The sequence below is a fragment of the Cupressus sempervirens genome, chromosome 8 (genome assembly GCF_028749045.1).
Source record: "Cupressus sempervirens isolate cs-2001-9-10 chromosome 8, ASM2874904v1, whole genome shotgun sequence".
In the NCBI taxonomy this organism is placed as follows: Eukaryota; Viridiplantae; Streptophyta; class Pinopsida; order Cupressales; family Cupressaceae; genus Cupressus; species Cupressus sempervirens.
In genome coordinates, this window is record NC_143125.1 from 384,129,042 (window position 1) to 384,151,648 (window position 22,607).

The window sequence follows — 22,607 nt, forward strand, 5'->3', positions numbered from 1 at the left end:
AAGAATGGCCCTACATTGTATGCGATAAGATATGGGTACACCATCTTGTTTGGTCACCTAAGCATCTTGGTGTTAGAGTGTCAACTACATAGATGGCTAGACTACGAAACCCTCCTAACAGACTATCCATCCAACTGTGAGTTATCCCAACCTCTAGTGATAGAAGCATCATTTGCCACTAAACCTACCTTTGCCAAGGATTTCAAAGATACTATGTGCTCGATCACTCACCACTCGACTTGACAAACCAAACAACACCCTTTTCCCACTATGAGCTAACTAGACTATCATTTTTAGTTTATAATTCATCTTAAGTTCCGGTATATTTCTTTGTTTTCTATATTCATGCTATCCATTCATATGGACCACACCATTCATCTTTTCCATTCTTAGTGTTGATGTTTTGGTAGCTTTAAGAGGATAAACATGTGAGATTGTGATGCAAGAGCATCTTGCATGGGAAAATTATTGGGAAAAAAAAAAAAAAATTTAAAAAAAATTTTAAAAATAAAAATAAAATAAAAATTTGTGGAGGAGAGAGAAAGTGACGAAAATTAGAGGAAAAATAATAAAAAAATAAAAAAGGGGAAAAAGGAGAAAAGAAAGAAAAAGAGGATTTCTATTTTCGAGGTGCATAGGTGGCATAATAGAAAAAATAAAAAAAATAAATGGTTGTCATTCCATTTATCGAGGTGTGTGGAAAGAATTCTAGAAAGTTATGAATATTGTAGAATGTTTTGGAAGTTGTAGAAGGTTGTGGAGGAATTCTAGAAGGTTGTGGATAAGTCATGCATGGGGTGGTAAGTGCCTATTTAAGCAAGGCATATGAGCATTTCTAAATCAAGCTCAAGGAGTAGCTTGAGAAGTGGAAGCTCAAGGGGAAGCTTGAGGAGTAGAAGCTCAAGGAGTAGCTTGAGGAGTGGAAGCTTGAGAAGGAAAAGCTTGAGAAGGAGAAGCTCGGGAAGTAGAAGCTTTGGAAGAAAAGCTTGGAAAGGTGAATGTTGTGGAAGGTGAAGCCTGAAAAGCTTGGAAAGCTTCAAGGTGTGAAAGAGAAGGAGAAAGTGAAGAGTGAGTTTTCCTGAGTCTGTGGACAGAGCGCCGAATGTGAGGCAGTTTACAGCAGGATTGTGGTGGAATTGTGAATGAGTGTGTAGAGTCTGTAGACAGAGTGCCGAATGTGAGGCAGTTTACACTTGGATCTTGGATAGAGTTTGTGAGAAGAGCTAGTGACTGCGGTTTAGAAACAAGGAGGTTGCTTGGTGGCTTGCGAGCACAAGTTGAGATCTCAGAGGTTTCTACCACAGTGTGGATCTGGACTCGCTTGGGCTTGGATTGGATCTTGAAAGATCTTTCAGAAAGGTTATTGTAATTGCTAAGGATTTTCAAGTTTAATAAAAGAGTTCTTTGGGAAGCATTTTATTTTCTTGGTCTTCATGTTGTTCCATTCTTGGTTGTGAGTTGGTAAGGGTGGTGTGGCCTTTCGTCAGTGGTATCAAAGCATACCAACATCAAGTGGTATCAGAGCATATCTTCATTAGTGGTATCAGAGCAGTAACTTCATCAAGTGGTATCAGAGCGGGTTGTTCCTGAGTGTACAAGCAGATCGCCGAAGTGTGAGGCAGTTTGTACCAAGACCTTGGTTGGGCAAAGTTTATCAAAGCTGGTGGATTGCAAATCTGTTGTCCTAGACTTGTGATGTGATTCCTGATTGTTCGTGCGAGGTGGCAAGTTGCGATCTGACTTGCAAACAATTTGGTTGTCACAAGAATTTGTTGCAGAGGGTTTACGAAGATCTTGGGAGATGGCTTCAAGAGGATTGGACCCTAAGATGATTGCAAAAATCCATGATATAGTGAAGAGAAATTTTTCTAAGATGATTTCTCGGTTGGATGCTAGATTGGCTGATCAAGCTAAGAAGGTCAAGGTGGAAGAGGTTGGTTTTGCTGATCAGTTTGTGGAGTCTAATGCAGAACTTGCAGAGCAACTAGAGGTTGTTGTTGAGGATATTCCTAACCTTGTTGATGTTGGGACAGAGGTTGGTTTTCATGATCAGTTGGTTGAGTCTGACATGGAGACTGTAGAGCATTTCGTCATGGATGATCTAGTTGATGTTGGTGGTGACTTGAATGTTGCAGAGCACTTGGTCGTGAATGATCTGATTGTTGGAGGTGAGTTATGTATTGCAGAGCATCTTGTTGTGAGCAATGAGGTTGCTGGTGTTGAGAGTTTGGCATGTGTTGATGGAGATCTACATGTGGCTGTTGATGTGGGGTTTGTTGCTATGGGTGTGAATTCACTAGTTGCTGATGTGGATGAGAGTTTTCTGTTGAAGCATTATGTTCAGTTTGTTTCTGGGAATGAGCATGTTGATTGGATGGTTGAGATGTTGGTGTGGAAGATTTGCATGGTGGTTTTGTTGTCCCTGTTGAGGTGGAAGCCTTTGGTGAAGATGAAAATGGTGGTAGATCTTACTTTTGGCGTCAAAGTGTGGGACACACTTTTCTATCTATCGGGGGAGTCTGATGCAAGAGCATCTTGCATGGGAAAATTATTGGGAAAAAAAAAAAATTGAAAAAAAAAAAAAAAAAAATTTGTGGAGAGAGAAAGTGACGAAAATTAGAGGAAAAATAATAAAAAAATAAATGGTTGTCATTCCATTTATCGAGGTGTGTGGAAAGAATTCTAGAAAGTTATGAATATTGTAGAAAGTTTTGGAAGTTGTAGAAGGTTGTGGAGGAATTCTAGAAGGTTGTGGATAAGTCATGCATGGGGTGGTAAGTGTTAAGCAAGGCATGTGAGCATTTCTAAATCAAGCTCAAGGAGTAGCTTGAGAAGTGGAAGCTCAAGGGGAAGCTTGAGGAGTAGAAGCTCAAGGAGTAGCTTGAGGAGTGGAAGCTTGAGAAGGAAAAGCTTGAGAAGGAGAAGCTCGAGAAGTAGAAGCTTTGGAAGAAAAGCTTGGAAAGGTGAATGTTGTGGAGGATGAAGCCTGAAAAGCTTGGAAAGCTTCAAGGTGTGAAAGAGAAGGAGAAAGTGAAGAGTGAGTTTTCCTGAGTCTGTGGATAGAGCGCCGAATGTGAGGTAGTTTACAGCAGGATTGTGGTGGAATTGTGAATGAGTGTGTAGACAGAGCGCCAAATGTGAGGCAGTTTACGCTTGGATCTTGGATAGAGTATGTGAGAAGAGCTAGTGACTGTGGTTTAGAAACAAGGAGGTTGCTTGGTGGCTTGTGAGCATAAGTTGAGATCTCAGAGGTTTCTACCAGAGTGTGGATCTGGACTAGCTTGGGCTTGGATTGGATCTTGAAAGATCTTTCAGAAAGGTTATTGTAATTGCTAAGGATTTTCAAGTTTAATAAAAGAGTTCTTTGGGAAGCATTTTATTTTCTTGGTCTTCATGTTGTTGCATTCTTGGTTGTGAGTTGGTAAGGGTGGTGTGGCCCTTCGTCAGTGGTATCAGAGCGCACCTTCATCAGATTGAAGAGAAATTAATATGATTATATACACACACACACACACACGACTATAATTAAGTTTTTCATTATAATAATTATATTGATGAATAAACATGTCTCTTCTCTTGGTTTATTCCTCATACAAATACAAGAGGATGCTGCCATTTGGAAAAAACATACCAGACATTATGGCAGTACTTAGTACATTTGCAGCAATCCTGAAAATCAACATGGTATCAAAACCTACTTACTGTACATGTATGCAAGAAGCAAAATCCGATGACATTTTGACTAGAAAAGCCCATGAGATGTTGCTAAGGAGGAATGCACAAACTTATTTGTGGATGAGTCAAGGTTGAGAAGTTCAGTCGTACTGAAGTCATAAACGCAAGGTTCCATGGAGGATTCCAGCAAGACATTATTGCAAGTAATGTCCTAGTGGATCACAATCGTGATGATGATACACCAAGGCAATCTTGTAGTGTGTTGTCCATTGTAAATCACTTGCCATGTCATTGAGTAAAGTATGTCACAAGCTTTCGTCTTCTACATAAACATTGAAAAATATCTAGAAAGAGCGCATTAAGATACCCTCGACGGGCGCATGACTTAGAATGAATTCAATAAAAGGTGGGCGACCTTTCATTGGCTCAACCCGTTCCCGCAAGTGAGAAACATGCTTGGGACCACCCTTATTGGTGGCAAATAAAAAAATTAATGAAAGGTAACTAAGGCACAAGAGTTAAGAAAAATAGACTTAGCAACATGCATTTTTTACAATGAAACAAGCCATGTCTGCACATGAGCTTCCGAACGGTTTTGGTAATGTTCCTGAAAGCTTCGAAGATGCTCCCAAGCGGTTTCTACTTTGATACCACTGTAATGTTCCCAAACAGTTTCAATAATGTTCCCAAAAGTTTCAGAGATGCTCCCAAACGGTTTCTGCTCTGATACGACTGTAATGTTCCGTTCTAGAGTTGCCTTATGAAGTCCCGTAGTATGCTTCAGGTTGTCTTGTCGTATGCTTCAACTAGTCTAGTTGTGTGTTCCAGGTAGTATCCCTCAATGCTTCAAGTAGTTCTTCCTCAGTGCTTCAGGTATTTCGAATTGGTAATGCCACAGTCATGCAATATCCAAGTTTGTACGATACTGAGCAAGCACATAGGAAGGCTGTATGGTGACAGAGAAGGCACAACAGGAAAGTCGTATGGTGACAGCTTACAGAAAGGCCGTAAGGGAATTGACGTACGATGTCAAGATTAGGTCCATACTGAATTGGGACAGGTGTACGGCTATGTCCGTATGGTGATGGCTTTAGTGTTGGATGGGAGGGAAAATGACTGTACGATGGAGTAGGTGCGGTACGGTAGAAGGTCGTATGGTGAAATAGCCAGGTAGTACGGTTGTCTTGGGTGGCCATATGGTACGCCCAGATAGCCGTACGGAATGGTGTTGAGCAAGTGTACAGCGAGGTTGCTACGCCACAGTGATGGATAGTGTATGGACAAAAAGAGAATGCTAAGTTCTGTAACCAAGACACTTATAGATCTGAATTCATAAATCCAAACAAAATTGAAGATTGAACACGTGAAATCCTTCAATTAATATTTGCCAAAAGATGGTGCTCTAATTTGCCAAATTCGAGCAAAGTATTACAAGTGACGAAATAGGGTGAGGGTTGAATCCCATCGAAACTGCAAGAGCCAAATAGGGAAGATCTTTCACTTTCGAAATGGCGAACAATAGAGAATCCCACCAAGAACTCGCAATATAAAAGAAATAATCAAAATGCATACCTACGACTACCTACAAGCCGTGCTTAAATACCTGTCGGGGAAAACCTTCCCAAGGGTGTACAAAGATAGCCGACGACAACACTTACCGACAGAAACTAAAATAAAAATAGGTTCGAGATATATTAAATCAATTAGAACCACAAATACAAATATTAACTTGGGCCCCATCTTAATTAATTAAAGTAACTAATTAAAGGTCCTTATATTATTTAAATTTTGGGACCAGTTAATTAATTAATTTAATTTAATTATCACATTAAAATTTGGGGACATGACACATCTTTGGTCACTAGTAAAGGCTTGTGCTGAGTTGAGCATGGAGGATTTGAGGTCAAGGCTGCAAGAGGAACCTTGTTACCTTGCACTCATAATTTCCATGGGAAACTATACCATGACAAATGATTTCTTTGTCATAGATTTGGTTGATACTGATATCATTTTGGGCATCCAGTGGTTGGAAACTCTTGACCAATATACCCAAAGTTTCAAAAGGATGGACTCTTCATTCAAGACAGATGGAAAGGTGTTGTTAAGAGGAATGTCAAATAAAGGATCAGGGGAAGTCACAATCAAGAAGATGGAGACCATTTTTAAACATGATTTGATCCCAGATGCTGCAAGTAAAAAAGGAAACTCAACACGTTACCCCATTCCTTGGATAATTGGCGGGCCCATCTATTGGTTGAGTACTCCAAGAACACTTTTGCATATGAGTTGACGGATGGCTATGTATGCGATGAAAGATACAAAGTTATTGATGACATCATTTACTTCAGCTAGAAGATCTACTTAGTACCTGACTCGGAATTGAAGAAGTTGATTACGAAAGTTTTCCTAGACCTTGATTTGCATTTGCTCGAGGACAAGCAAATTTTGGGACGGGAGGACTGTAATGTTCCCGTCATAAAATAAATATATTTAATTAAACTTTGTTAATGGGTCGATTGATTTAATATATCTTAGACCCATTTTTAATTTAATTGTTTCCGTAGGTAAGTATGGCCATTGGCTATTTTTGTACACCCTCGGAAGGTTTTCCTGATCGGTATTTAAGCACAACATGTAGGTAGTCGTAGGAATGCAATTTGGATTATTTTCTCTATACTGCAGATTCCTATTGGAGTTCTCTGTTGTTCTCCATTTCGGAAGTGAAAGACCTTCCCTATTTGGTTTGTCCGATTTCAGTGGCATTCACCCTCACCCTATTCCATCACCTGTAATACTTCGCTCGGATCTGGCAAATCAGAGGACCATCTATCTACGAATATTAATTGAATATGTTTGTGTTCACTTCTCCATTTTAGCGTGTTCATGTTTGTATTGTTTTCATCTTTCTCACAACACTATTTTGTCCGTACACCTTGATGGAGCCTAAAATTTAATGTCCATTATTGACAATGATAATTGAAACATGAGATTTGGAAGTTACAGAAACCGTCCCTTTAGAAAGTTGTACTTCATTATTTATTTCAAAGCAATGCTGCCTTTAAGAAAGACATACCAGCACAGTCATGGATTAAAAATGATAAGGATTTGAATTTGAAGGTTTCCCCAGCATGGACGGGCAAAGATGTAAAAAATATGGGATTTGAGAGGAAACCTTTGTGGACCTGGAAGGTGTGAGAGTTGTTGGATGTGTGTACCAGTATATAGAATTTGTTATAATCAAAGAAATTAAATATGCACATAATATGAGTGATCGCTAGTGTTTGCTAAGTCAAGTGTTGAGTTTCAATGGCAAATAAAAACGGAAGTTTAAGACTCAGATCAGTGGTGTATTAGAAATAAGAACTTTATGTCATCATAGACTCCATGGTACCTTCACATATATATGCATTGCCAGCTATGTCTAGAAATAATCAAATTCTTATGAGGAACGATGTTCTCAGCAAAAGTAAAACACAACATACTGTATGAAACAATACCATCAGTTATTCAGAAAAAATTTGGAATGATACCCTACCTCACTATCAACAATATTAAAAGGAACAAGTGATTCTATAAACTGGATACAACAATAAATATATGCCAATCGTTCAAAGTTGTTCACATAACACTGTCCATCAGTTTTAACAAATCAAAATCAAATATTTGAACGATAGATGTCAGTGCTTATAGGGAGACCTGGTCAAGAAGGTGCTAATAAAGGATCTCAATGTTAGGCTTATTGCAGTACAGGTAGTATCATATAAATGACCTAGAAACTTATAGCATTGAGACGAAGTCCAACATAGACAAGTGATAAGATGTACGCACAACTTAAAATTTGAAAGATGGGAGTCCGCTGAAGTTGGTGTCTGTAATCATGCGTGCAAGCAAACCCGCCAAAAGGAAGGGCATGGATATCAGGAAAGCAATGATGAATGTCCAATGGTAACCTTGTGATGAATCAGCATGAAATTGATGAAAGAAAGCTACAGTTATCAATTATCCTTTGACAGATTTGGCATAAAGGAGCAAAGAAAGTAGAAGATATTCTCGACAAATGAAGTATTGGTGTGGCACAATTCATGTTGAAGCGTGGACGCAGGGATTCCAATTTGTGCGATAATGATTATTGATGAGAAAATTTATGGAGTTGTGCTCTCACGCCATAGGATATTTATTTTTGAAAGAGCCCCAAATAAAACCATACACAAATGCCTAGTAATAAAAAAGCTCTACTTCAGATTATTTCTCAAACTATGATCACCCTTTGGAAGTTCACGACAATTATGAAGCCTATGGTAATGATTTTTTATTATATTAAATAAGCTTGCGGTGGAGTTTGTGATTGTTTAGAGGTAGCGATAAAATCAATTCATAGTATGTGTATGTCTTGGATGCCACGGGAGTTGAAAATAAACAAGGGCTTTGAAAAGTTCATTATGTGCCGAAAAAATCAAATTAAAATTAAAAGGTTGAATAGGTGCGATTAGTGCCATGATACTATAATAACATCTGTTGACAGCAAAGGATTTATCATTATGGATTATGAAGAAGTGTGTCTATCCAAAACAAAAAGACAGAACAATATTCGATATTCGAAAACATTCAAATTCATATTCTCAAAGAAGAAGCATTTTATATTATTTTGTATGGAGGGATAAGGAGCTCAATATGGCTTTTCTAATGTAAATTCTATTATTTTATTTTAATAATAAAATAAAATGTTCTTTGTTTATTATTAAAGGCATGGAGATTTAAACTGCAGATGAATCATCATTTGTAATTATTTTTTGGAATTTTGTATACAATTTAAATGGCAGATAAGTGGACATGGTCATTTAGCATTTTAAATTGGATCATCACAAATATTGTGAAATATATAGTTGTTTCCACATTTGTGTTTAGTTTGTCTCTCTACTAAAGGAGTTAAAGTTCAGTCTAGACAAGATTGCGTATATATTTGATCTATCGCATCTTGATTATTTAATTGTTGGTAGTAAAGTGTGTAAAACATTATAAAGTTTTACGTGAAAATTCGCTGAAGTTGACTCTATTGCCTGGATGATTAGAGGCACTGGTCTTTATATTATTGAAATCATAAAATCTATAACTTCCATCCTACAAGCATCAAATCCATTATTAACAAACCTTATACAAAACATTCAAACACTCAACATCCAATTTTCATTTTAATTGAGTTCAAGGACCTTGCCAACTGGAGAACTCCAAAGCTTAAATTCGCTTTAGAAAAGCTCTGAACCAAGTGATCAAGTTCGAGGAGAAGGTCTACCTACCTAGGTGTAGCAGAGCCTGAAGTGCAATGGAATCAAGAAGTATTCCCGTTCGTTGGCCAGAACTGATTGAAAAGTCCTATCGGAGAAGTGGCAGGCTCTTGGATTTCCAATTTGCAATTCTGGGAATCAACACACCTACACCATTGAACAAATTTGGGTTGGCAAACAAACACTGTACAACTCACCCTACTGTACAGCCTTCTAGACATCTTATACACACCATACGGATGCCTTGACATCACACGGGCTTGCAACATATATCATACGGCTTGCAACCATCACCATACGGATTGGCAATAGATATTGTACGGCCTACATCTTCAGTACGGACTCCTGCTTGTGGCCACTGTACAACACCACTTCCCCCCCCACCGTATGGCGTTTGGGTTGTCTCTTCCGTACAGCCATTTACACTAACCACCATACGACCTCAAATTCTCTTCCTGGCATAGTATATCGTACGGTTTCATTTAGGCAAGCTTACCCACTCTCAACCACTATACAACCTCTGTTCAGACATTCCTACGGACCAACCGCCTCCATATCAGTACAATTTTTGACCCTCTGCACTTAGGAACATCACATTATTATAATACAATATATCATATTAAGCATTACACAAGAACTAATAACATCAATATAATATAATAATAATATATGATTAGTACAATATCATATTATAATATATAAATTCAAATTTCTAATATAATATAATCTATCAATATTATATATAACTAATTCGACCCTTCAAATGAATATAACTGCATCCACGTTGGCTGTAGTTTGATGAGTCACATCTCATATAATGGAAGAGACACGACTTAGTTACAGGTATATATCAAAGATTGCCCATCAATAATGGGGGAATATACAGATGGAAGGAAATAGGAAGGCCGTAGGAACCAATATGACTGTGAAGGATAGATAATCCAATCAACACAACAAATATACATTCAACAATTACAAATAGGAAAAACCAATTCATATTGCATATCAACTCCATATCAGGAGGAGACGCTAAAACAACATGAAGAAGCTTCAACGTCAAACTTTAGATTCGGATACATTGATCTTAAGTACTGCTCGATACTTATTATTTGGACATTGATTTTGGGAATTGTGTAGTGCAATATGTATCCTCATAGAGCCATAACAATACCATATTAAGTTAGGATGCATAAAGATTGAAGACATTTCAAACTCTAATCGGCGGATGTATAATCCATATCTATACCTCAAATGAGCTGCTTGAATCACATCCTAGAAGCAATGACATATCATGCAACTTGAGTCCTTAGATGGAAAAAATAAAATTTGCAGATACTACTAATAGAGTGTTTCTAATATCCAACCACCAATCAATACCATGATCGAACTAGAGTTTCTATGAGACCCTTAATCATCGGCAGCAAATACTTAAGCAGTCATCAAGGGATACCACACAATCAACACCAAAAACTAGTCAGCATTGAAGCCAACAATTCATCAACCCATCTCTATCTATATTCTAGACATCCTCACTAGACCACAAAGGAAGTGGAAAAAGAGAATTAGCTATTACTTTGGCATCTATAGGCATCGTTGGGCATTGGATGTCAAATCTGAGAACTAAGATATAAAAAACTCTATACAATCAAGTCCAAAAATCTGATTGATATATATCAGAATAGTAAGAGGGCATTGAATACAATTTAGTTGTCCTCTTTACTAGTTAGAGATCATTAACTGAATGTTACTTCTTCTGATCAACGCACTAAACCAGAGTACTAATAAGTAATCAGATAATCTTATTATACAAGCAAAGTATCCGTGATCAATGCATTGCTGCACTAAACTAAAGCTATACTTCCAATTTTATTACAAACCCTCATATAAAGTAATTCCTATCCATGCATGATATTGATAGGATTGGGTCATTAAGTCATTGACGTTGCAAGTAGGTTTTGGGTATAACTTCAAGTGCACATAATACACACATATATACTAGACATTTTATCCCACAATAGCAATGTTTCTCTACCAGGGATCCAAGTGGTGATGGACAACCATTCTTGCATAATATCAAGATAAGCTCTCTTCGCATTACTTTGTTGAAGAACATTGTCATTATACGTTGGTGACAAGCTAAGCACAAGTCAATAGATTAAAAGGAGTTATTTGTAATTGAAGGAGTCAGTCCTAGAATATTGAATGTCATAACTAGGGTGATCACATACTTTTAGGTACAATTACCAAAGATCAACATATATATGTTACTAGTTTTCTTTGAAAGAAGATCAAGGTTAGAATTAATGTTGACAAAGGAGCATTTGACAATCAAATTGTGGGAAATTTTGCAAGGTCCAACATTTGGGACATTATAGATGGTCAATGGAAGACTCTAACCAATGAACACTGGTGAGCAATTAACTGAATGTATAATAATTCGGTATGCTCAGATTGGAAAAATAATGGAAGAACACAATGAAAAGTAGAGACTATGCTAGTTGAGATTATCAATGATCGAAATAATGGTAGCACTAATTAGTGTTTTTTGGATTGAATAAAAGGATGTCAAGAGAACCATGGGTCAAATACTTGCAAGGTAAATGACACTAAATTGAGGACTGTGTGCGCGTGAACCTCAGTTCCTTTGCATATGCAAGGAATTATAGATACAAGCTTGGCCATCGAAAAGAATAAGAGAGTTGCGTTGCATGCGAAATAACAAGGTGGCAAGGCATGCATTGCTTGATACAATCTTGGCCAAGAAAATATGTAAAACAAAGAAGGCTGAATATTAAATGGCACATAAGAGGCCGCTAGACATTTGTGAAAAAGGGTTATATTAATAATACCCATATTTTTTTCGTATGTTTATATGTGTTATTTATACATTACATATTCGTCATATCTCAAATATACGTAGATATACGTATACATTGCACTTTCAATTTTACGTATACATACATGTACATTGTATTTGAATATACACATACATATATGTAACAAATACAAATGTACATAAGTATTATGGGTATTATCAATGTGATAAGTCATGTCTGGAACTAGAAGAAAATATAGAGCATTTGGATCCAAATTAAAGGTAATCGTCTTTTTATTTTGCATAATGTTCACATGAATAGATTTATACATATTTTTTAGATTAGACAACCTAGTCAGCTCGTAGTGGACACTTGGCATTATCTAGTATGTCCCAATCTGCTTTTCCCTAACCAAGGTGGTTTAACGAGTTACCTGATAACTCAATGGAAGGTGGGTACTCGTGCCTTATATCTTCTCTACCAATGTTTCCCCCCTGCGCCCTATTCCTGCAAGAAGAAAATAACATGCTGAAAGCATATTTCCAAATCATTCCAATTCAATTTAGTTTCCATATCTATAACCATATTAGCTAGCCAAATTCATGTTATACCATAACAATTAACCAATATCTTCAATTTCATATGAAACATAACAAATAATCAATATTTCTATTTCACACGAAATCAAAATGAATAAGCAATTAAGCAACCATTCCAGTGTGCTTAAAGTCTCGATGGTTAAATAGAATATTTAGAATTAACAAAATAGGGGATGTCACATGATGTTTGTTTTTGTATTACTAATGTATATTGCAATAAGATGTTTATGAATAATTTACATGAGCTTTGCTAGTTATGATATTGTATTTCTGAAAATTATGATACAATAGACATTTCTAAGGGTTTTCTATATGCATTTATTATTTATTTAATGGTCAAGTCTGAAAGTTTACTGCATAAGCAATCTGGTTAAATTAAAAAACTTGTTTTTGAGATAAGATTGCAAGAATATCCATTTGAGACAATACAGTGGTATCAGAGCATCGAACTTGTCATCTTGTTGGTATAATCAGATGTTTCCTAAATAACAGAAGCAAGGTTATTGCAGTTCTGATTTTTCTGAAAAGTATGATTAATTGAGGTCACCTTGTTTGATTCGCACAACATAAAAGATTAATGTACCATGAGTTGTATATGAAATGTATTTGGTGAAAGATTAATGGAATATAGAGCTCGATCGGATAAAATCATCACATTTAGAGGAATTTGATTGCCGTAAGAAGTCTAAGGCGATATTCAATGATTTGGAAGGATTATTATTAATAAAATTATTGTTGGTCTAGAGTATTGTTCAGTAAAAAAAATATCATTGTTGAGAGACTATATTTTCCACTAGCAAGTGAAGCTAATTTTCTTGGAAATATTATATGCTAGTAGTCAAAGGTTGAGAAAAATCATATGGCATTTGATAGGTGATTTTTATTTTGTGAGCCATAACTCTTCACGCCTGGCACATTGGTTGAAATATATTTTTTGAGCTGTTAGATAGCGCTAGCGAGGTGAATTGATCTACACAAAAATTATTGGCATTGGTTATATACGCGTAAGTCGGCAAGGACAAAATTTTTGGAAGCCTTCAAAATATTATTTTGAAAATCATTTGCAATTCTAGAGCCCAATTCTCTAGCTTGACTGAGGCTATTTAAAAAATTAAATTGGCTATCGTAAGGAGTTATAAAACACAGAGGAAATATTTTGGTGTATAAGATAAGAGAAATATAGATGGTGGTTTTTACCTAGCTTCGTCTGGGCACCATGGAGAAATGCAAGCCACTGTTGTGAGCTTAGCAGATGGCATTTTATAGCCCACGAGCACAAATTCTACGGATGGGTGCCATATAGTCTACTATTTCCAGTCGTTTGACTCCTCGTAATTGTCTCTACGAACTAGTTTGTGTCTTCTATGTAAACTTTTGATACCGTAAAACTATTGGAGCCATTACTCCTGAAAGAATGCTTGCATTTGATAGCAATCTAGAAATTGGTGTAAATGGTTCTTATCCATGTAGCCAAGTCATTGAAGCAACAACTACAAGATACAAGTGTCCCTTATGTGTCGTGATCATTTCTTTTCGGAGCTACTTAGAGGTAATGAGTAAAGCAAATAAGTTATTACCTATATTGAAAGACATTGTTGTCATCTCATGCATCTTGTCATATGCAAAAGTGTGTCCAAAAGAAACCAAGACTAGATTTGTCACTCATCTCTAGGCGTCTATCAATGTTTGTAATGGTGCATGAATCTTCAAAGGCTGCACACCCATATTAGGAGTGATTCCTAGAGGTGGTCAGGGGATTCAAATGGAAGTAATATTGGGTTTTCTATCAGAGTCAAACACCAGGCATAAACGAATGATGAGATGTAGCTCCTCTTCTTTCATTTGTGCTTCCTGTCAGTGATGTAACTCGTCCTATATGGACAAAGTAGCCAACGTAACATCAATCTGTGATTACAGGTGTTAAGTGTGTTAGGATTAGAGAGACAAAAATATAACCAATATTAGAAAAAGAATAAAGCACACATAAGAGAACACAAGACACAAAGATTTAACATGGTTCACCCAATCCCTAGGCTATGTCCACCAAACAACAAATCCAATATTCTTATTATCAAGTGATTACAATCTACAATCTCTTGCAAGTCAATACCGTCGCAAGCTACTAAATCATCATACATCATAAAATTATTAACCCTAAGCCATTTTATACAAGCTTTTTGCCGCTTACAAAATTAGGGCTAGATTATGTTTTCTTAACAAGTTAGCCCTAAAAAATACTTGATGACTCAACCTTGGGAAATGGTTGACGAGTCAACTAAAAAATCCTGGACGAGTTGAGCAGTCTTAATGAAAAGCTTTATTTGGTAATTTTCAAAATAAAATTATAAATAGTTTTCCAGTCTGAATGTTGTGAAAACAAACTCTTGTTCCCTCTATTAAAAGTTCAATAATTTTCTACCATTACTTGTGTTGAAGATGTATTGTCTCAACATGCAGTCTGGAATTTAAATTGGGCTATTTTAATGCTAAATATTTGGCACCATCTCACCATTGAACCCGAATCAGTGTGAATTGAACATCAAATTGACTGGGTCAGATAAAGTTATTTTTGGTACCAAATTTGGGGTGGCTCATGAAATGACACAGAATCTGAAATATTTTGGGACAACATCAGGTCATCCTCAGGTGCTGAGATTGATGATTAGTAGTAACAAATTATAGAACGCTTGGGTGGCAGTCCTAAAACGGTCTAGAAAGATAGTTTTCTGTGGAGTTTGTTCATCTAACAAGTGAAGTTATGACCTTCCCCAATTCTGGCTCATTTTCAGAGCTAATGAAGAGTTTAGTTTGGATCATATGGTATTTTTCTCCCATTCTAGATGGTTGAATATCTATGTTCAAGTCCTTTGACTGGCATTTGGTTGCAATTCCTTTTGGTCACCTGATTTTATGCTCTGTATGCATTCAAACAGTTTGACATAATGTCCTCTCACTGAACATTGAAGAAAGGTAAAAGTTTTGCATACTATTAGTCATGGGTTCTTACAGATTATTGCTGATTCATTGAGTGTGCAAGGAAAGGAATGGTTCTGTATTCAGTAATATAACTACAGGTAGTGCAGGGGAGGGGCATTAATTCTTCAGATTAAACATACTAGAAGATTAAACGGATGGAAAAGTGCTAAGAGATTAATTGCAGCCAAAACATGAATGTCCTCTATGCAATTTTGTTTGGCAAAATAAGCAGGGAATAGTATGCAGTATATCAGTTCAACTGTATTTATTCTCATTTTCTCTGCATGTGTGTTCCTATGGAAAGCTACCTAGATTTACTTGATTACTGTAACAGCCTTCAGTTAGGAAAAAGAAGCTACAAGATGGACTAATGGAGGGAAAATGAAGGGAAGAGATTCCATTGACATAAGATATGTCCCAGCTCAACAAATGTGTTTATTGTCACTTTATCTACCTGCAGTGCTTGGGGAAATGAAGGGAAGAGATTCCATTGACATAAAGAAATGCCCCAGCTCAACTAATGGAGTAAGAGAAGAAGAGCATAATAACCATAGAACGTTCAAAAGTAAAACACATACAATACCTAACAAATTAATAAAATAAGAAGGTGGAAATAGTATACTTCATGCCCTTTTTTGCAGTCATGCTTTTTGAGAAAAATAAGAGGGAATATGATTGAATGCAGCATAGCAGTAATTCTTTCTTCAAAATCTCATGTTTCATGAGCATTATTTTATATAAATTTTGAACTTTACCCACTCATTGTTGCAGGCTACATGTAAAAGAAAGATGTAAAACTTGGACTTCTGCAACTGTTTCTCTTTGTATCTGCCTAGTGCTTGAAGAAATAAACATTGATTGAGATTATTTTAATTATCTAATAATGTACGATCTGAATTTCTGGGACACAAGAAAATGAGCATAGTATATGACACTTTTGCAAGTTGATCAGAGGTGTATTTAGTTTAAGTTCAAATTAAAGAGTACATTTTCCTGTACAATAACAAAATCTAACACACTGAAATATGTCAATGCACAAAAAATAGACCCAATGCTATACAGTTTGATTACAGATGTTTTTACTTGCAACCTGTAAATTTGAACTAGTAGAATTGACTGGATTCGAAATACATTCTGCTCAGCTTTCATCATTTTAAATGCCTGCATTTTATGGGTATCATATTGAGTATGAAGTACTCATCTGTTTGATTAGAAAATTGGGGCAATGTAATATTTTTTTTGAAATAAAGACTTCATACATGTAATTTGATTATACAATGTAAAAATATTTCATAGTATCAAATAATGATGTTTTACCTTGCGGACAACTGTGATTGACACGCCTCTACTCACTAGTGTATCAGCAATCCATCCTCCCAAATTAGCAGACAGAGCCATGGTAAACCAAGGAAGAACACAGAATAGCCCAGACTCGGTGAGGTTAAACTTTAAAACCTGTCCCCAACCCAAATATAGTAACAGAAGCATCAGTACTAAGTGAAAATAGTTCACATATCTAGGAAAAAATAAAATGAATACCAAATACATAAGACTAGAAACAAGGACAGAAACTGTTTATTCCATTCATTTTACTTTCTTGAAAAGCACGCATCTTGTATTGTAATATAGAACAAGAATTTCAAATAAGGATAATATCAGGTAACTGAGTATAACCCCATGTTGGGGTTTCCTATTAACAACTAGGAAGCATTTTAACAACTTTATGTAGTGCCTTGCCTTACCAGTCTTCTGACTGGGACTTGACTTGCCCATGCCTAGATCTTAAATACATGGAATAGGACATGTATTCTTAAAATGTTGGATACATCAAGAATACGAGTTGCAGATTATATCAGTTCAAGAATTTCTAGAACACTAATAAAAACAAAAAATAAAACTTTGTCATTAGGGGAAAGGACCTAGTAGCTGCACACCCTAACTTTGTGCACCTTTAGATCCTAAATGGTATTTCGGATTTCTACGATTTTTCAGTATGTCTTTGTGTGCGAATTAATTGCTTAAAGCTAAGGTTTCAGTTTTTGGGTATTCACAGATCTCTCTATAGAGATCGTCAAACATAGAGTGATAAAAAAAAGCCCATTCACTCAAAAATGACAGTACTTATGGCCAAATATCCCAGATTCGTTATGAAATGTCCCTACTTTATGTTTTAATTCGAAACATCTAGGTTAGTATTACTTTTTTAAAGATATTTGCACATTATATATTGAAACTATGTAGTGTAAATATTATTTTTGACCCAATTAAGTGATATTTCCTCAAAAATCAATTAAACATGTGCTTAATTGATCACTTAAGTTGTATAAATGCAACTTTCATATCCATTTACATATTTAAATGTAAAGGGCCTCTAAGAGTGTGATTTGCACTAGACATGTATGTAATGGACTTCCTAGAGTCTACTTTGCATGAAAACCCTCCTTTACATGTAAGTCATGTTACATTTCATCCTGAGAGTGCAATTTGCACTATAAAGAAAATATTATAGACTTGGACAAATAAAAGCTAGGTTTTTAAAATATGCAATGGTCCTCCAAGAGCGTGACTTGCATGGAAATGACCATTTACATGTTAAAGTGAAATATGCAATGAGGGTCAAAGAGTGTGATTTGCAATGTTTTCTCATGTTGCAAGTTTTAAAACATGTAATGAGGCATTTGGAGTTAATAACTGTTTCCATTATAATTCAGTGTATGCATTTGGAATTACTATGCATTTCAATTGTCCTTAGTATTTGCAACTGGAATTAAATATCAAAATATAGCTTTTTGATCAGCATTGTGGAAATTTTCGCAATGTCTCAAGTCACATAAAAAGGGACATTACACATAACATACAACTGCTGAATGTTGACATTCACATGCAACTTCTAAACATTGATAAGCCAAAATATTGAACACCCAACACACTTACAATACTTTTATCTATAATACCACTATAAGATGCCAAACCTTTTTTCCTTGCGTTTTGCAAAACGTTTGACAAAATTCCACTATACAACGATATATCTCTATGTTTTTTCTTTTTTATCCTTGTGCTATAGATCACAAATTATTTTATAGGGGCTTTCTAATGAATTGTTCATAAGGCACAACACTTGGTGAAGGTTTTGCAAATGAGGTTGCAAGCTTTGGGTTTAATTATGGAGGAAACTCTGTAGTTAAGCGCGCTCAGGCTGGAGTAGTACTGGGATGGGTGACCTCCCGGGAAGTCCCGGTGCTTCACCTCTGTGAGCATCACCTAGATCCAATGAGTGTTAAGTGTTCCATTTATTCTCATGAGAGATGGATTCATGTTGAATCACTACTCATGAAATATGGGTCAATGAGTTTGACTCAAAAATCACACAGTTAAATCCTGATATTCACATCACAGTATAAAAAGTAGTTTGACGATCAACTAATCCATGAATTTTTAAAAAGAATGAACATAGTAATAAAATTAAAATTCTAAAGCTCATTAAAAAAATATATTATAACGAATGCTAATACAAAGCTGAGCAATTTGTTGTCTACCCTCGATATGTGGAAGAAAACAAGTTACATAGGAAATACTTCCTCTATTAATTGTGACCACTAGATTGAAGGAATTCATGAAGCAAACATACAAGTGGATGGGATCCCACAACCACCTCCAAACAATATGAATGATTATTTTGTTGATATATCAATTAGATATACAGAGCAAGTGGGGCATTCCTTGTAGAGAAACCAAAAGTCAATACTCAATTCTATAATTGAGTATGAATTGGTGTATGCGAAAAATACTTATTCTTTCCACTCAACCTAGGTGTCTATGCAATCCAATGTATATTATTACTGATATTTTGATTGATTTAATGGATATTAAGAATTTCCCTCAATGGTGTTTCCTCTTCATGAGATCTCCACCACTCTTTTCTTATTGTCAGTACGTCTTTAGATGCATGTTCCCCTCTCATTCCTTATTAAAACCCTTAGGTGTACCTTGCTTGAAAAATATATCAGTTGTGGCCCTTATATTGATCCACATCCAATCTCCATTCCTATAACTTTATTGTATGTTTAAACTACCCCTTCTATTGTGTACTGACAAGGCATTCCTCAAAATGGCAACCAGGAATTACAAAGCTAATGACTTACTAAATAATCACCTAATCTCTCTTTTTGTAATAACCCCAATAGGTTATAACTTTTTCAAACACGAAAAATCTTTATACTTCAGTTGTTTGACATTTCATCAAACACTTTGCAAGCAAGCTCTGATAACACTGTAATGGTCCTGCTCAAATCCGACCTCAGAATGCTGATTGAAGGCTTGAAGAATTTTGTCAAACACTTTGCATACAAGGTGTCATATGACGGATATAACTTTTCAGATTGCTGTAGTGACTCTTGTTTCGATTTGCATCAAAGAGAATGCTTACAAAAAAAACTCCAGATTGTCTAAGCAATGACCTAACATGAATGTGCAACTAATTTTGACAATATTCAATACAAATATGTGACTTAACTACTTGCAATATGCAGCTACAACAACTAGTAATTATGACAAATACTTTGGATGCAACCTAAGATGGCATTAATGCACTTACAACCAATAAACATTTAGTATGCAAAAGTATAACATTATTTATGCCAAAAAAGAACTTACAGCCAATTGATATTTTGTCAAACAATTGGAATGCAAACTAATAAGCTGATCATCAACTCTAGGGTTGCAATATAGATAGTCTAAAAATTACAACGCTCTTTCAATTGCAAAATCCTAGCCTTCCTTTGATACCAATAATGCCAAATGGCAAACAAAGACAAGTGCAATGTAAAATAGTGAAGTGTTGATGCTATATTTTGTACTTAGCTGAAAACCTACATTTCTCAGGAAATATGCCAAATGAGAAGTGAAGAACCTAATTGTAGATGGCTGCAATAATTTTCTTCAATGTTACCCCTTCTACTTTTTTTTTTTCTAATCTGCTTTTTCCGCTTGCTTTTTCCGGATTTCCTTTTTTCGTTTTGCTTTTTCGAACTGCTTTTTCGGATCCGCTTTATTGAACTGCTTTTTCGGATCCGCTTTTTCGAACTGCTTTTTTCGGATTTCTTTTTTCGGAGCTTCTTTTTCGGACTGCTTTTTCGGCCTGCTTTTTTGGTTATGCTTTTTTGGCCTTCTTTTTTCGGACTGCTTTAAAATGGCTTCCTATAAATTCAGACCTGCTAGAAATAACCTCCAATAATTTCGGCCCTGCTAAAATTGCCTCCTGAAATGTGAAAATGGCCTTAGGCCCAATGATGCCCTAGCTGAAGTGACTGAAGTATCACCTCCAAATGTGCAACCTTTCAGAAGATATTTCACTTCCTCAGTTATGCTAATCCAAGGGAGTTTTCGTTCCCAAAGATCAATTGACTATCTGAAACCACTTGGCTCCAGAATAGACTATGTGACTAAATCACAATTTGATGTTAAGAGAGAAATAAACAACTAGATGATTAGAATGAAGCCCGGGGTGCCTATTTATTCTTTTTTCTCCACTTTCTCCAGAAGCTTCTAGAACATTATTTTATTTTATCTATTAGGTGACTTTATAAAATATTTTATAATTCAAGTCACTTTATTAAATTAATTAAATATAAAGTTACCTTTTAATATTTATTTATTTGATAAATTTATAAATAATTAACTTAATACCACTTATTTATTTAATTAAAATAATTAATTAGTCATCCTCATAAAATATTCATTATTTTGGACAACCTAATTAATTAAATTAATTAAATCAAATTGCCTCCAAAATGGGGACATGACAGTACCTTTTAATATTTATTTATTTGATAACTTTATAAATAATTAACTTAATACCACTTATTTATTTAATTAAAATAATTAATTAGTCATCCTCATAAAATATTCATCATTTTGGACAACCTAATTAATTAAATTAATTAAATCAAATTCCCTCTGGAATTAATAAATTAATATTTGTAACAATTAAATTTGAAACTCTTTATCTACAACATATTTATCAAACCAAAAATAAGCCTTAAATTGTTCAAATCACCTATGAATCTTAGCTGAGTGCATGTTAACCATTAAACTAAATTCCAAAATGGCTTTCATTCTTAACCTACATAATCTCCTTTTTGAATAAAATGCCAAGAATTTCTTTTCTTCCTCATTCATTTCTTTATATAACTTTTTGAAATAAAATAATATTATTTTCCATATTCTTTTTTATTTCCCACATAAAGTGACCTTTTTTATTTTATTTTATTTTCGAATCCGAAAACCAAGACTCTTTTATTTCTCTATATAACAATCCCCTTTCCAAATAACTATCAATTTTTATTAATGACTTAAATTGGCAATGATCCAATCCAAGTTCTGAGACTTGGGCTTAGTGAGGGTGACACGACACAAAGCTTGGTGAAAAAACTTTACATAGACTCGACAATGTAAAAATCCAAGAAATTTAGATATTTTCAAGGATTAAAATTGTTCATACACCCTTTGTTAATAAACCTAAAGACACAATAACATCATCAAATAGAAGCTAATTTGATCCAAGTACATCAATCATTTAAGTATAAATGCAAATTGTAGCTTAAGTAAAACATAGAGATATATAAATATTGTAAAATGACTCGAATGTATACAAGACTCATGGAACATCAAATCTACGACATTAAATGTTCCAAAAATCTAAGGCCACAATTATATGGCTCAGTTTCTTGAAGGAGCATGCTGTTGTCGATAAAATTATAAAATAGCCGACGGGTAGATTAGCATGTTGTTGGTGAAGTTATAAAATAGCCGACGGGTAGATTAGCCTCCGAAAGGACGTGTGACAGTTGAGTCACCCCTTCAGAATGGTATATGTACACTCTCCGAAATGGACTTTGGATCGTTGTTGTAATCATCATTGGAAGCACTATGTAATCTCTTTGGCATATATGTGAATAATAAAAGGAGTACTTCTGTGTTACATGTTCTTGTCTATTGTCTATATGCATTAAACTATTTACCCCATATGGTAAACATTTGGCACCATTGCCCAATGGACCTGGAACGAAGGCAGAGGAATGAAGATTAATGCGAAATCAGCTTAACAAGGATAGGAATAAGATAAAAGAAAAAGATGAAATACGCACAGCGCAAATTTTTTTAATTTTGGCACAATAAGCCGAGTGTAGACGGAGGCGTCAGCAGATTGCCGATAGACACCGAGAGGGTGAAAGGGCACAGACAGAGGGAGTGCATTCACT

The 22,607-nt window shown here is 35.4% G+C and overlaps 1 protein-coding gene across 4 annotated transcripts in view; it reads right to left on the bottom strand.

Annotated features, from left to right (window-relative positions):
• The window catches only part of LOC149542907 (sodium-dependent phosphate transport protein 1, chloroplastic-like), a 330,548-nt gene that overhangs the window by 68,380 nt on the left and 239,561 nt on the right, over window positions 1-22,607 (bottom strand). For 3 of the 4 annotated variants that reach the window (XM_089797824.1, XM_089797823.1, XM_089797822.1), the window contains exon 7: window positions 16,666-16,803. In XM_089797824.1, coding sequence (XP_089653950.1) covers window positions 16,666-16,803 — 138 coding nt within the window. Of the gene's footprint in view, window positions 1-12,206; window positions 12,281-16,665; window positions 16,804-22,607 lie in introns of all 4 variants that reach the window. The other variant, XM_089797826.1, reaches the window with a different exon arrangement.